Source organism: Alligator sinensis, unplaced genomic scaffold (genome assembly GCF_000455745.1).
Source record: "Alligator sinensis unplaced genomic scaffold, ASM45574v1 scaffold291_1, whole genome shotgun sequence".
In the NCBI taxonomy this organism is placed as follows: Eukaryota; Metazoa; Chordata; order Crocodylia; family Alligatoridae; genus Alligator; species Alligator sinensis.
Window position 1 is genome coordinate 903,410 of NW_005842391.1, and position 12,869 is coordinate 916,278.

At 41.5% G+C, this 12,869-nt stretch overlaps 1 protein-coding gene across 4 annotated transcripts in view; it reads left to right on the top strand.

Annotated features, from left to right (window-relative positions):
* Positions 1 to 12,869, top strand: part of TLN2 (talin 2) — a 383,471-nt gene that overhangs the window by 260,695 nt on the left and 109,907 nt on the right. For all 4 annotated transcript variants that reach the window (XR_003095489.1, XM_025211171.1, XM_025211172.1 and 1 more), the window contains 4 exons: positions 1,853 to 2,061; positions 2,945 to 3,064; positions 4,365 to 4,562; positions 7,063 to 7,202. Coding sequence is in view for 3 of the 4 variants with exons in the window: in XM_025211171.1 (XP_025066956.1) it covers positions 1,853 to 2,061; positions 2,945 to 3,064; positions 4,365 to 4,562; positions 7,063 to 7,202 (667 nt within the window). In the remaining variant the exon portion in view is untranslated. The remainder of the gene's footprint in view (positions 1 to 1,852; positions 2,062 to 2,944; positions 3,065 to 4,364; positions 4,563 to 7,062; positions 7,203 to 12,869) is intronic.

Consider the following 12,869-nt stretch of genomic DNA (forward strand, 5'->3'; position numbering starts at 1 on the left):
TTTCCTGCCTATGCAGGGGGTCGGACTCGATGATCTATTGAGGTCCCTTCCGACCCTAACATCTATGAATCTATGAAAATTGTGATCGGATCATTAAAAGGATTAAAAGGACATCACAGAAAAAGAATTTTGAGCCAACAACATAAAAACTGAATCTCCCATCCCCCATTTTTTTGGGAGATAAGAGAACTGTGACTCAGATTTCAGCTACTTTTAATGTTCTAGTCAACTTCCCCTAAGAGTGCTGATGTTATAAATAAAATATTTATAAATATTTTAAATATTACAATAGCTTTTATTGACCTCTGTAGTCAGGACCCTGTTTTGTTAGGGGTGATCACTTCAAGACTCTAAGCCTTAAAGAGTTTACAGGCTAAATAAATAAATCAGAGTAACTGTGGGAAGGAAAATGGAGAGACAGATTGGTGAAGTGACTTTTGTTAGGTCCCACAGCACAAGAATTATTGAGGGGGAAGTAAAAGCCAGGTCTCCTAGTTCCTATCCCAGCATCCTGCTAACTAACCTGCCTTTTAAATAGGGAGGGAGAACTGCTTCAACTCCTGATAAAGAATTTATCATTTTGGGAGAAACTTTGTGGTTTCTTGTGTATGGCAAATGTCAAAAAGGCAAAGGTTGCATTGTAGGCTGTTTAATGGAAAGGTGGAAACTTTAAGCAGTGCCAATCCTATTGCTGTGTCTAGATCTGAACTTCTTTTACATTTATACATAACACAGCTCTTTCTCTGCAGTAACAAAGAAAAGTGTTGTGTTTAAAAATGTTCACTTGTGACTGTGGCACTGAAATTGTTAATGTGTTAGCATTAATACATTTGGAATTGGCAGCCCCGTAATTTGTATTAGGTTGTGAAACTACATTCCAGCTGTATAACTTTGTAAATGTTTATAGATGGGAAAGCAAAGGCCTATAACAAAGCAGGCTTGTACAGGGAGTGAGAACCTTTTTGCAGGGAATTTTTAAAGTAGAAATGGCATGTTTAGCCTTTCTGTACTTAAAGTAAAAAGACCACCAACATTTAATGGATCTGTAATAGTCCATTGTTGTGTAGGTAGCAATTTTTATTCTACAGACTAATAAGGATGTTTTAAAAACTCAGAGTAAAGAACATTGTCTGGTTTTTCAGTAAAGGATGAATTAGACAGACAGATAAAAGAACATTCTTCCTTTACAGCTTGAACCATAGTTCTTAGTTTCATCACTGATGAACTTCTTCAGTATCTGGGTCAGACTGCCAGGCCACCTAACCAGTTTCCCAAGGTCTGCTATGTACCTTTTTCCACTTTGTGCGCACACTGCATAAGGAGACAAGGTGATATTGAGTTGCTTTGTTTTAGAAAGCTTCATGTTGCTTTTTGGTTGAAATTCTTCTGCTTTTTTGATCTTGAGTGAGGTCCTGAGTCATATTTTAAAAGTAACTGATATTTTAGCTTCTAAGACTCATTGTAAGTTAATGGGACTTAGCCTCCTAAATCACTTAGGCATTTTTAAAATGTTACCCTTCAGAGTTAAGTATTTCTTTTTTTTTCTTCAGTTTCAACTGAAAGCAATTTAAAAATCTTAGAATTTCCTTCTTTTCCTGACATAAGAAGGAAGTGTCCATTTGTTTAGAACTGCCCTGGAATATGCTCTTTGGGGTGTATTATTTACTCTATGGCTTTTTTCAAACTGCATGGTGATGTAAGTATCAGAAGTGTTCACTTTGAAAGACTTGTTTTAAAATGTTTGAAATTTTATGTTGAAATGGATTTATTACCAGCAAATAGGCTGCCAGAGAGTAAAAAGGATTGTGCCTTAGAGGATACTAACAGAGTGCTTGATGAAATCTGAATTTAGGGGTCGCTGCCAGAGAGACAGCTCAAGCTCTGAAGACTTTGGCTCAGGCAGCACGAGGGGTTGCGGCATCTACTACTGACCCTGTGGCAGCACATGCTATGTTAGATTCAGCAAGGGATGTCATGGAAGGCTCTGCTATGCTTATTCAGGAAGCAAAGAAGGCTCTGGCAGCACCTGGGGATGCAGAGAGTCAGCAAAGATTAGCCCAGGTAAATTGTGACATGACCTTCTATGCCTGCTGCACAAAACCAGCAGAGAACAACTTTGACTGTTGAAACCACAGCACTAAATAGCACAGCTGATGCAGCTAGGAAATAGGCTGCTTTGGAGACATTGAGTTGATGTAATTCTTCTTAGGAAGATTTATTTTAAGTTGTGGAGTGACATCTGTACACTATTGCATGTGTTAGCACCTTTAAACCCTGTGATATTTACATGTGAGATTATAATTGTGAAACTAAACAGATTTCTCACTGTTACCAATTTAACAATCCTGAGTCATCATAGTGTGCTTGAAATATAAATCATGACACACCAACTTTTCTAAACATATCACATCAAATCAGCATTTTTTTTATCAGATCAACAGATCCTTTTCTCTTGGTCAGAGGGTCCTGAGGCTGTTTGGCTTTTTAAATCATAATTGCGGGGGTATGTTTAAATAACAGTTCCTTGAAGCTTACGTGAAGCATCATATATGCCCTTTTTCTGTTGCTAGCACCTGATTGGCTGACTAGTTACTTATTTCTTTGTAAGAGCTGTCATCTGCTCAGTGTTAAAAATCAATTTTGGTTCATCAGCATTAACTTGCTTTCCACACAGCCCCTTTCTGCATAACACTTTTGAATGCCCATTACAAGTTTCCAGTCCAGGCACTGCCTTGCCAAATGAGTGAGTATAATGAGCAACAGTTGCTCTTCTGCAGTTGGGAAACTGAGAAAGGGACAAGCCTTAGAGGAGGAGTCATGTTATAGCAAGAGAAGGATTTAGAAGTTCCCTGCCACAAAGGTGAACTGCCCTTTAAGGTTAAAGCTTGTTGAACAGGACCCAGTCAGCTATTCCTGATGATTTCATGTGCATGTATATTTCCAGGTGGCCAAAGCAGTTTCTCATTCATTGAATAACTGTGTGAATTGTCTACCTGGACAAAAGGATGTGGATGTGGCCTTGAAGAGTATTGGAGAATCTAGCAAAAAGCTACTTGTTGATTCGGTGAGAAAAATATTTTTATGTAAATTATTTCAGAGGGGCAAAACCTGACCTGGGTTCTCCATATGTTAAATTCATTCGTAAGAAATATCCTCTAAATGCCTTTCCCATTTCAGTATTTTAGACTGAAAAGCTTCTCTGTTGATTTGGAGAGAACTCACATGTTGCTGTGACTCAAAAATATGATAATTTGTATTGCCAACCCTGCCTAGATCACCATCAGCTCCATTACTGGAAGTCTCAGTTTTGAAAGATGCAAAGACTTGAAAAATACAAAGCTATCCTTTCAACTTAGTGAGAGAACCATGGTGCCCTGCTATCAGGCAGTATTCGTTCATACTTCTTTACGACAGTGTCACAATCCCCATTTTCTATTGCACCCTTCTAAAAAAGTGTACTGAGTCTATTGTAATTAAATTTAAATAAATTAAAAGCTGTGTCCATATTTCTATCCTTAAATGCCACTTATAGTTTGTAACCACAAGCAACTTGCCTGAGGTGTGTGGCCGCTGTGTAGTTCAGTCATGTGTCATCACTACCAGAAGCAGCGGGAATCTTCCTGTTTGTTGGGTGAACAGGGGATCTCATTCTGAAGGAATCTGAATACCTTTAGTCAGTGCATGCTTTAGTTAGTTTAGGGCTCAAACATAATTTGGAGCCAGTTAAAATCCACTTGGTTACTGTACATTCATTTTGTGATGTTTATTCTGCCAAATAGTTAATCATTAGAACCTCCACAGTTCGTGGCTGACTCGCAGATCGCCAGTATTGTAGAATAAAAGACAAAAAAAGGAATATTTCCAGGTGTCTTCTGAGATGGAGATAAATAACTTGGCCTTAATTCCCCAATATCTAAAGTATAAATGAAAAGTCGCCATACTGAGACCAGGATCTGTATATGAAAGAATCCCAAACTTAGGGGTTGCTGTAGCTTGAAGGCATTGATGACCATTTGTCTGTCCTTTGCCTTGCCCAAAGCAAGAAGATAACTGCCGCCTAGTCTTCCTGTTAATGGATTTAGTACATGGAGTTCAAATAGTAGAGGCCTATACTTCTCACTTCCAAATCTAGGGTTCATTTCACTCAGGGAGCAAAACTAGGCTGGCTGCTATACAGGTTTTGATTTAGTCCCACCTCTAAAATAAAGGCTATCTTTTCATCATTCAAATCATAGTAATCCAGGTGTAATCCCAGGGACCATCCACATGCATTCTTTTAACATTTTGAATGGTACAAGAGCTGCATAGTTGCTAAGGGTTTATCTAAACAGTTGGTCACTGAAATTAACTCTTTTCTCTTGAAGCTGCCTCCAAGTTCTAAATCTTTCCAAGAAGCACAAAGTGAACTGAACCAGGCTGCAGCAGATCTGAACCAGTCAGCAGGAGAAGTAGTTCATGCTACACGGGGTCAAAGTGGAGAGTTGGCAGCAGCCTCTGGAAAGTTCAGTGATGATTTTGATGAGTTCCTTGATGCTGGCATTGAAATGGCTGGTCAAGCACAAGTGAGTTTTGGTCCCTGAAGTCCACAGCTGACCTACCTGGGATATGTAGGGATGTTAACTGTGCTAGTCTCAACCTGCACAAAGATGGAGGGTCAGTGATAACAAGCTGTTCTGACTACGGAGTTTTCACAACGCTCACAAGATTCCTGGTACTGATTGAAAATGACTACACTCCTTCATTTAATCAGAGCTTTGTTCTCTTGATTTTGTGAACTGTGTAGCAGAAGGTAGTCCATTGCTTTTCCAGATAGTGAGCAGCTCCTAGAGATAAGTGCCTGTGCTCCAAAAAATCAAGGTAAAAAGGATAGCTGAGATATAATGAATCCTTTGAAATCTAGTTTCAGTACTTCCACTTGGTGTAACATGGATACACGTTATTGGATCCATTGTGGATCTGCCAACCCCACAGAGTTGACCCGTGGGGAAGATTGGTAAAGCACCTTGTGGATGTGACAGTATTTTGTAGTTTTTTCAAGTTTTTTAAAAATGGGGTACACATTACTAGTTTTTGCACTTTGAAACATTTAGCTACAGTTGGCATGAGAAAGAGCTGTATGACAGGCTGGATGTGAAGCCATTTAGCAAAACACAGGCTAGCACATTACATGAAGTGGTACCATCCAGTTTATAGGAGGAAGAACAAGAGGTGAAAACATGTAAGTGTGTTTGTTGATTGTATATGTCAGCCTTTTGAATAGCTGGTACCAGCACACTTCAGAAGACCTGTTGCAGGTCAGTCTGAAGCGTGGGGCAGTCTTTCAGATTCTTGTTTGGCATAATAGTCTAATGACAAGAAGTAGACCAGTCTGAAGTCCTTTAAAAGAACTGTGAGATCACATATAGATAAATCCAGTCCACCTAAATGCTGTTATATCTGAGGACAGCGGTCAGTTTTTAATTAAGGAGTGTTTGGGCTTTTGAGTGGAAGTTAAACCATTCTGTTCCCAGAATGGACACAACACAAGAATACAACATCTCAGTTAGCACAAGCTGGCAGTCTTGCACTCCCAACCAAAACCCAGGGATTAAATAAACATAGAAACAGAGCCATTCTTTCATCCCTGTCCCTCCAGGTTAGAAAACTAGTATATCCATGGGGTGTAGTGTAAGTTGACTTACCCTGCTGCCACCTTGGTGTTTATCTGTTCCACAGCAAACTGGATGACTTCAGTCTCCAGGGCTATGAATTAGTGCTCTTAATTTAAAAAAGTAACACCTCTGATGTTCTGACAGAGTCCCTTATAGGTAATACTTTATGGGCAGAAAGAGGCAAATACGGCAAGCAGCACCTGTGAATATTCTTGCAAACAAGTAATTTGCAGTGCTGACAGTGGCCAATTTTTAATCACATGAGCTCAGATTCTCAAAGTAGTTTGATACCTAAGCCTCATAGATTTCATAGGAGTTAAGTAGGAGTTAAGTGTCTAACTAACTTTGAGGCTCTGGGCCTTACTAATAATAATTGGGTGCGAGAGTTTTATTCACAAGGATAAAATGAAAACACAAGTGCAAACGTATTTACAAGGGAATTCCAGCTAGCAGTGAACTCGCAGACTTTATGAAATGTTTGTCTTGAACACATGCTGAACTAAAATAATCGTAGGTATTTCTGAATCAAATAAAAAGGGATGACTTTTCCCTAAAAAGTTGTCATTCAGTCAGACCAGAAACAGAAATTTGGGAGACATACTGTGTGGAGCAAAAAGCAAATAATGCAAATGGCTCGCAAATATAGATTAAAGCCTATTTGAATCAACTGAACAGAATATCTGCTTGCAAATATTTCTAACACAGAAGAAAGTGCTGCATTAATTGCCGAAATTATTGATAGGAGTTCAAAACACTGCTCTTTGCCACGCACCTTAATCAAACTGTATTTTTCTGTCATGTTGTATGTAGAAAATTGTTATTTCTAAGTCATTCCTTGAAATGAATACATTGTCCCATGTCCAGTTCAAGCCTTTTATCCAACAAAACCACAGAGTAGTTTTCCAGAAACTGCTTTTTCTCCATGTGGAGAATCCCTGTCATTAAGTGTTTCTAAAGGTGTTTTTGGCCACATTTCTGTGTGATTAAGTCATTAATCCCAAAAAGGTAAAGAGGGCTGTAAATTACACCAAGGGTGCTAGGATATAGTTAGCGCACACTGAATGATGTGGACCAATTGTGCCAGGCAGAGATGTATAAGAGCTTTGACAACAAAAGCATTGTTTAGCAAGTAGTTAAATTTCCCCCCCACTTTTCTGTGAATGCTGTTGTTGTTAGAAATCAGGATATTTTTATATGGGTTTCTTTTTCTGCTGTATGAATGGAACTGGAGGCATCTATCTGGAATAGCAGAGGCTTTGGTCAGTGACCATATCTAGTATGTAATTCTATGCAGGGAAGGAGTTTTAGATGGGTAATTATATTCAATTCCAAATTTCAGTACTTGTATTTTAGTTGTCTCTTTAGTTAATGTGGGCTGCATGTTTACTGCTATACTGCTGTGGCTTTCCAGACTAAAGAGGACCAGATTCAAGTAATAGGGAACCTCAAGAACATCTCTATGGCTTCCAGCAAGCTTTTGTTGGCTGCCAAGTCTCTCTCTGTTGATCCTGGAGCTCCTAATGCCAAGAACCTCTTAGCAGCAGCTGCCAGGTAAGAACCTGCTTTAGGTTTTATGAAGTTTTCTTAACTTTCCTTTGCGGTATGTCTTATTTGTTGGCTGAGTCTTCTGATACAATCAGTTAATCATGTCGGATCATCTTTTGCTTCTACTTATCAAGTGAATGAGATCTGAGGAATCTTGCTTATATTGGATTAATTCTTTAGTTAGTGGAAATCAATGGAGCTCCACTGATACCCATTCAGCAGTGGGTCTGAGATTTGGCAAAGGGAGCTGTGGCAGTTCCCAGGCTTCTCCCTCTGCCCACTGGTGCTGGCAGCCTTATGCTGCTGGAACCTCCAGGGACTTTTTGAAGTCTGCAGAACAGGTAAGAATCCCCCATCCTCCTCCATGCTCAGATTCCCCTCTCTTCTCCCCCTTTCCTACTCACTACTGCTGCTTTCCCCACTGTTCCTGGGGTGGCAGGAAGCTTCAGAGCTGCTCCTGCTGGGCTGCATGCAGACTGGGCTCATCTGGGACAGCAACAGCAGCAATAGGTCAAGGGTGGGCTCCCCTACCCTGCCCGATCCTCCAGGAGCAGGTGCAGGGTAGGGGACTTGGGGGCCACCCACCCCACCCATTGCTAGTGCCACTATGCCAGCTGAGCCCAGCCCCTGTGCTGCAGCTGGAGTGGGCACAAGTGGCTCTGAAAGCTCCCCTGCCCAGGGAAAGCAGCAGGCTGGGTGGTGGGGGAAAGAGAAGGGGAGGTGTCATGACTGAGCATGGAAGGGAAGAAAGGGGATTCTCACCTGTTTGGGGACTTTAAAAAAGGCACAAGAGGTTTCTGAGGCATGGTCCAGTCCAAAAGGAGCGTGCAGCCATGCCACTGCACTCCCTGTGGATCCACCCCTGTGTTCATGGCACGGTGATTTACATCAGGTGAAAATCTGGCTGTTTTTTTAAGAGGTTATTTATAACAGTTATTCTGTGTCCTTGCTTTTTGTTTTGGCAGCTACTTTTACTTTCTCTACACATGCTGACACTGAGGATGTTTGACTGACAGTTGGTGTAAAGGCTTTCAACCCCCAGTGAAGAAAAATCATATTCAGCAATGTCTGTGTATATGCTGTGTTTGTAAATTGTATGTTTATATACAGCTACAGGGGGTGTACATGTGCACTGTTGTTGGGATTTTTAGTGGGGATAAATATTAGGTTTTTAATCTTGTGAGTTTTTTCTTGCTTTGAGGCTGTTGCCTTACATTTCCATGTCAGTGGCCCCCTGTTTTTCCTTTAGGGAGATGGAATAGGCTGATTTTTTGCCAGCCTGCTGATGGTGCTGCTTCAACAATCCACATTTATGCTTTCCTGCAGTACCACTGCCAAATGCACACACCATAACATCTCCTCTTCTTGAGTCAGTGTTAACAAAAGCATATATAAGAGGCAAGCTGATTTCTTAAATAAAATGGGATGTTCCTGCCATGGGTGGAAAGAGTACCATTCTATAACCCTTATCTGAAAGGAAATCCAGATGGGGAAAATGCTTGCCATTATAAATCTGTTGGGTATTGAGGGAGTCGTTAGTGACCTAGCTGAAAATTGCAACATAATGAAAAGAATGCTGCAGAATATGTGTGATATGAAAACCATATTCATTCCTATTGGTATCTTTGTTTCATGGCTTTATGTAAGAGCTTGGTTCCCTGACTGAGAGTTGTGCAGGAAATCTGCATAACCCATTATTGAAATCTAGCATGTATCTTTCAGTTCCTAATATCTCTGTCCTCTCTTCCTAAACATCGCTCTTTTTATGACAAAAAATATATAAATATTGGAGCTGTATGAGTAGTATATTTAGAAATTGATTTGGGTCAGGCCAACACAGAACTTTTTTTCAGTTAACCTGAAATGTTTATTAAAAAAAAAAAAAAGGCATTCTCAGGTTATTTAGTCCTTTTTATGCAACTAGGTCAGATGTGAAATTAAAAAACCAAAATCTTTTGTTCAGAAAGTTGTTTTTACCAGTCATTTGAAAAAAAATTATATTTTTGTGGTAAGAAATGGAGAAATGCATGGAGAAATGCAAGGTGCTCCACGTCAGGAGAAACTACCCACATCATACTTATAGGCTCAGCAGTGCTGCACTCTCTAGCACCATGACCAAAAGAGACTTACGTTCATCTTGTGGTCAGTCATGACCCCTGAGCTACCAATGCGATGCCGTAGCCGGCAAAGCAAATTAAACTCTGGCTTGCATCTACCAATGCATCTCAAGCAAGACCCAAGAAGTCATCCTCCTGCTTTACTCAGACTTGGTGAGATCGCAGCTGGAGTACTGCATCCAATTCTGGGCTGCACACTTTAGAAAGGATGTGGAAAAGCATGAGAGAGTCCAGTGGAGAGCCACACGCATGATTAGAGGTCAAGAAAACAGGCCTTATGAGGAGAGGCATGGGACTCTTCCGCCTGGAGAAGCGAAGGCTCAGGGGTGACTTGGTAGTAGCGTGTAAGTACATGAGGGATGTGCATCAGGAACTGCGAGAATATCTGTTCACCGGGGTACCCCAAGAGAAGATAAGGTCTAACAGTCACAAACTGCTGAAAGACCGTTTTAGACTGGACATAAGGAAAAACTTGTTTACCGGCCAAGTCTCCAGAGTCAGGAATAGACTCCCCCCAGAAATGGTGCAAGCACCTACTCTGGATACCTTTTTTAAGAAATGCTTGGATGCTTATCTTACTGGGGTGATCTTACCCCAGCTGGCTTTCTGCCCCTTGGGTAGGGGGCTGGACCCGATGATCTTGCAAGGTCCCTTCCAGCCCTAATGTCTATGACCTCTATGGATAAATTGTTTATATCTTGAATTGCTTAAAATGGAGAGAAAAGTATTAATCTAGAAAGAGAATTTTGGAGGCTGAGCAGAAATTGGTGATTTGAAACCTAGATGTTAAATCAAAGCAACATCCATATCAAGCCTGGACATCGTTGTATTGTACTGCAAGATATTAGGTATTATATTGCAAAATATTAGGTACTGGATTGCAAATTTTTCATACCAGAATGGATAGTAATGGAGAGAGAGGGAATAATTTAAGACTGTAAATTTCTATAGTTTACCACAGTGGCTATAAAATAGTGAATCTTATAAACAGGAGTTAACAGATGATAAGTCACATTAAATAACCACAGTTGTGACACTTTGAACAAAGTATCTTTCTGACATCTATGCTATCCCCAGATGTGAGCAGGTTTCTAGCAATGACTTATTGCAGGTTATCAAGTGACAGTTGCTGAAACTTGAGATATAGGTGTTGAATCAGCTTGTACTCCCCCTAGAGTGCCCAAGTGTTAAGGACTGCTGCTTTTGACATACAGCACTTCTGTTTCTTCAGACCCTGGTGGAAATGAGTGTTTCCAGTGGAGCCATTTAAGTATTGGTTTCTGAGCTGCAGGCAGGTTGTCATTCACTCCATGAAAATGTTAAGTGAAGAGATGAAGGTAAACTAATATAAGATTTTAGGACAATTCATCGTTGCAGCTTTGCGCTGGTCAGTATATGAATTAAAATAGATGTTAGAGGACAACTAACACAGCATCAATCTTACCACAAATGAGAGACAGTGGTGCCCTTCTCAAATCTTCTGTGGCATTATAATACAATGGTTGTGGTGAATTTTTTCTTTGCAGCGGGATGATCAGGGTCAAGTATTTTTATTCTTTCTCTGAGAAAATTGGGGGGGTGAAAAGAAACAGCCCTCCTTCCGCCTGATGTATAACTGGATGTTGTTCTCCTTTTGCCCTAATCTTTTTAGATGGCACAAAGCTTGATCTTGTTTCTTTTTCCTCCTGCTTTCTTTAAGGCTTTGTCACTTTCTGAGAGCTGAAATTTTATTGTTGGAACCATTTTTCTGAGGTTTTTTCCTGACTAGCACTTAGCTATAGCAACTGCCAAATGCAATAAGGGATCCAAGAAATCATATGCAGCACTTAACAAAAGCAAATGTTCTTAGATGTCTTCTAAAATCCTAGCTAAGCCTCTTCTCTTCTGCTAATGCTATTTTTGCAGTCATACTCACTGGTTCTTGATGCCACAGCAAGAGAGCTTCTGGTTGTTTTGTACTAAGTGTGTGACCATTGCTGGGTTTACTTCTGGATGCAGGTAGTTCATGAGCAGTATGATTCACGTGGCCATTTCACACCATCTTCAGCATCTGTTCTTAAAACCAACAGATGTCTGACCTTTCAAATCTGTCATCTTCTGCAATCACTGGTGTTTCCTTATAATAGTATGCCTTACCTCCCTGAGGTTGGAAAGGAAGGAGGAAGAAACCACTAGGTTAAGTTTCTCTTGGAGCTGTCAAACATCAATTTTTTGCCATCTGTTAGAGTCTCTTGATCAACAGATGTGTCTAATGTTCAGAAGTCAGTGCAGGGTTTGAGAGAACCCTTAGTTTCTATCATGCCATGAGCAGATGATGCATTTAAGACTTAAATAACCAGTTAACCGTGTCTTAAGTAGTAACCTGGCCACACATTCATGCAATTAATGATGCAATACAACAGGGAAAAAGCCACAAAATTATACAAAATACGTCTAATAATTTTGTGGCTGGTTCCCATTGTGCCTTAAATTGAGCATGTGGGCAGTGCACTTCCAGGGATGGGAGCACCAATCAGCTGATTGACACTCCCGATCTCAGGAGCACACTGGAGCCTTGAAGGGTATCAGTGTGCTTATGTGGCTGGGAGGGCTGATCAGCAAACCAATGCCCACAGCCAGGGCTGTCCTTTGGAGGGCGGCAAATTGGGGCAACTCCCCCGGGCCCCGCGCTTTGTGGGGCCCTCACAGTGTTAAAGGGGCCTCATACAGGCTGATTTGCCCTAGGCCCTGCATGCCACTATGGTCATCTCTGCCCACAGCCACAGGAGTGCATCAGAACTCCCCACATTCAGATATGTGGGGAGCCGGAGGAAAAGCAGGGGCAACATCCTCCACGACCAAATTCCCAAGCCCCATGGGTCAGATGATATGGCCCTGTGCTCAGGATCCTGCTAGCAAAGTACCTATTAAATAGGTACTTTGCGTCAGTCTTTCATCAGTCCCATGGGACGCCCATGCCCGCTACAGGGCCGGGAAGTCCGGGTGAGGGTGATCCCCTGCCCTCCATTAATGCTGACTTTGTGAAGGAACATCTTGAGAAGCTGGATACCTTCAAGTCAGCTGGCCCTGACAATCTTCACCCCAGGGTACTCAAGGAGCTGGCGAGCATCATAGCCCAGCCTCTAGCACGGATCTTTGAAAACTCTTGGCGCTCTGGTGTAGTGCCCGAAGACTGGAAGAAGGCCAATGTGGTGCCTATCTTCAAGAAAGGGAGGAAAGTGGATCCAGCTAACTATAGGCCCATCAGCCTGACTTCTATCCCGGGGAAGATCTTAGAAAAGTTTATTAAAGAGGCCATCCTTAATGGACTGGCCGACGCCAACATCTTAAGGGATAGCCAGCACGGGTTTGTTGCGGGTAGGTCTTGCTTGACCAATCTCATTTCCTTCTACGACCAGGTGACCTATCACCTGGACAAGGGAGAAGAGATTGATGTCATATATCTTGACTTCAAAAAAGCCTTCAATCTGGTGTCCCATGATCGCCTCTTGGAGAAACTGGCCAATTGTCGCCTTGGGTCCTCCACGATCCGCTGGCTGGAAAATTGGCTCCGGGG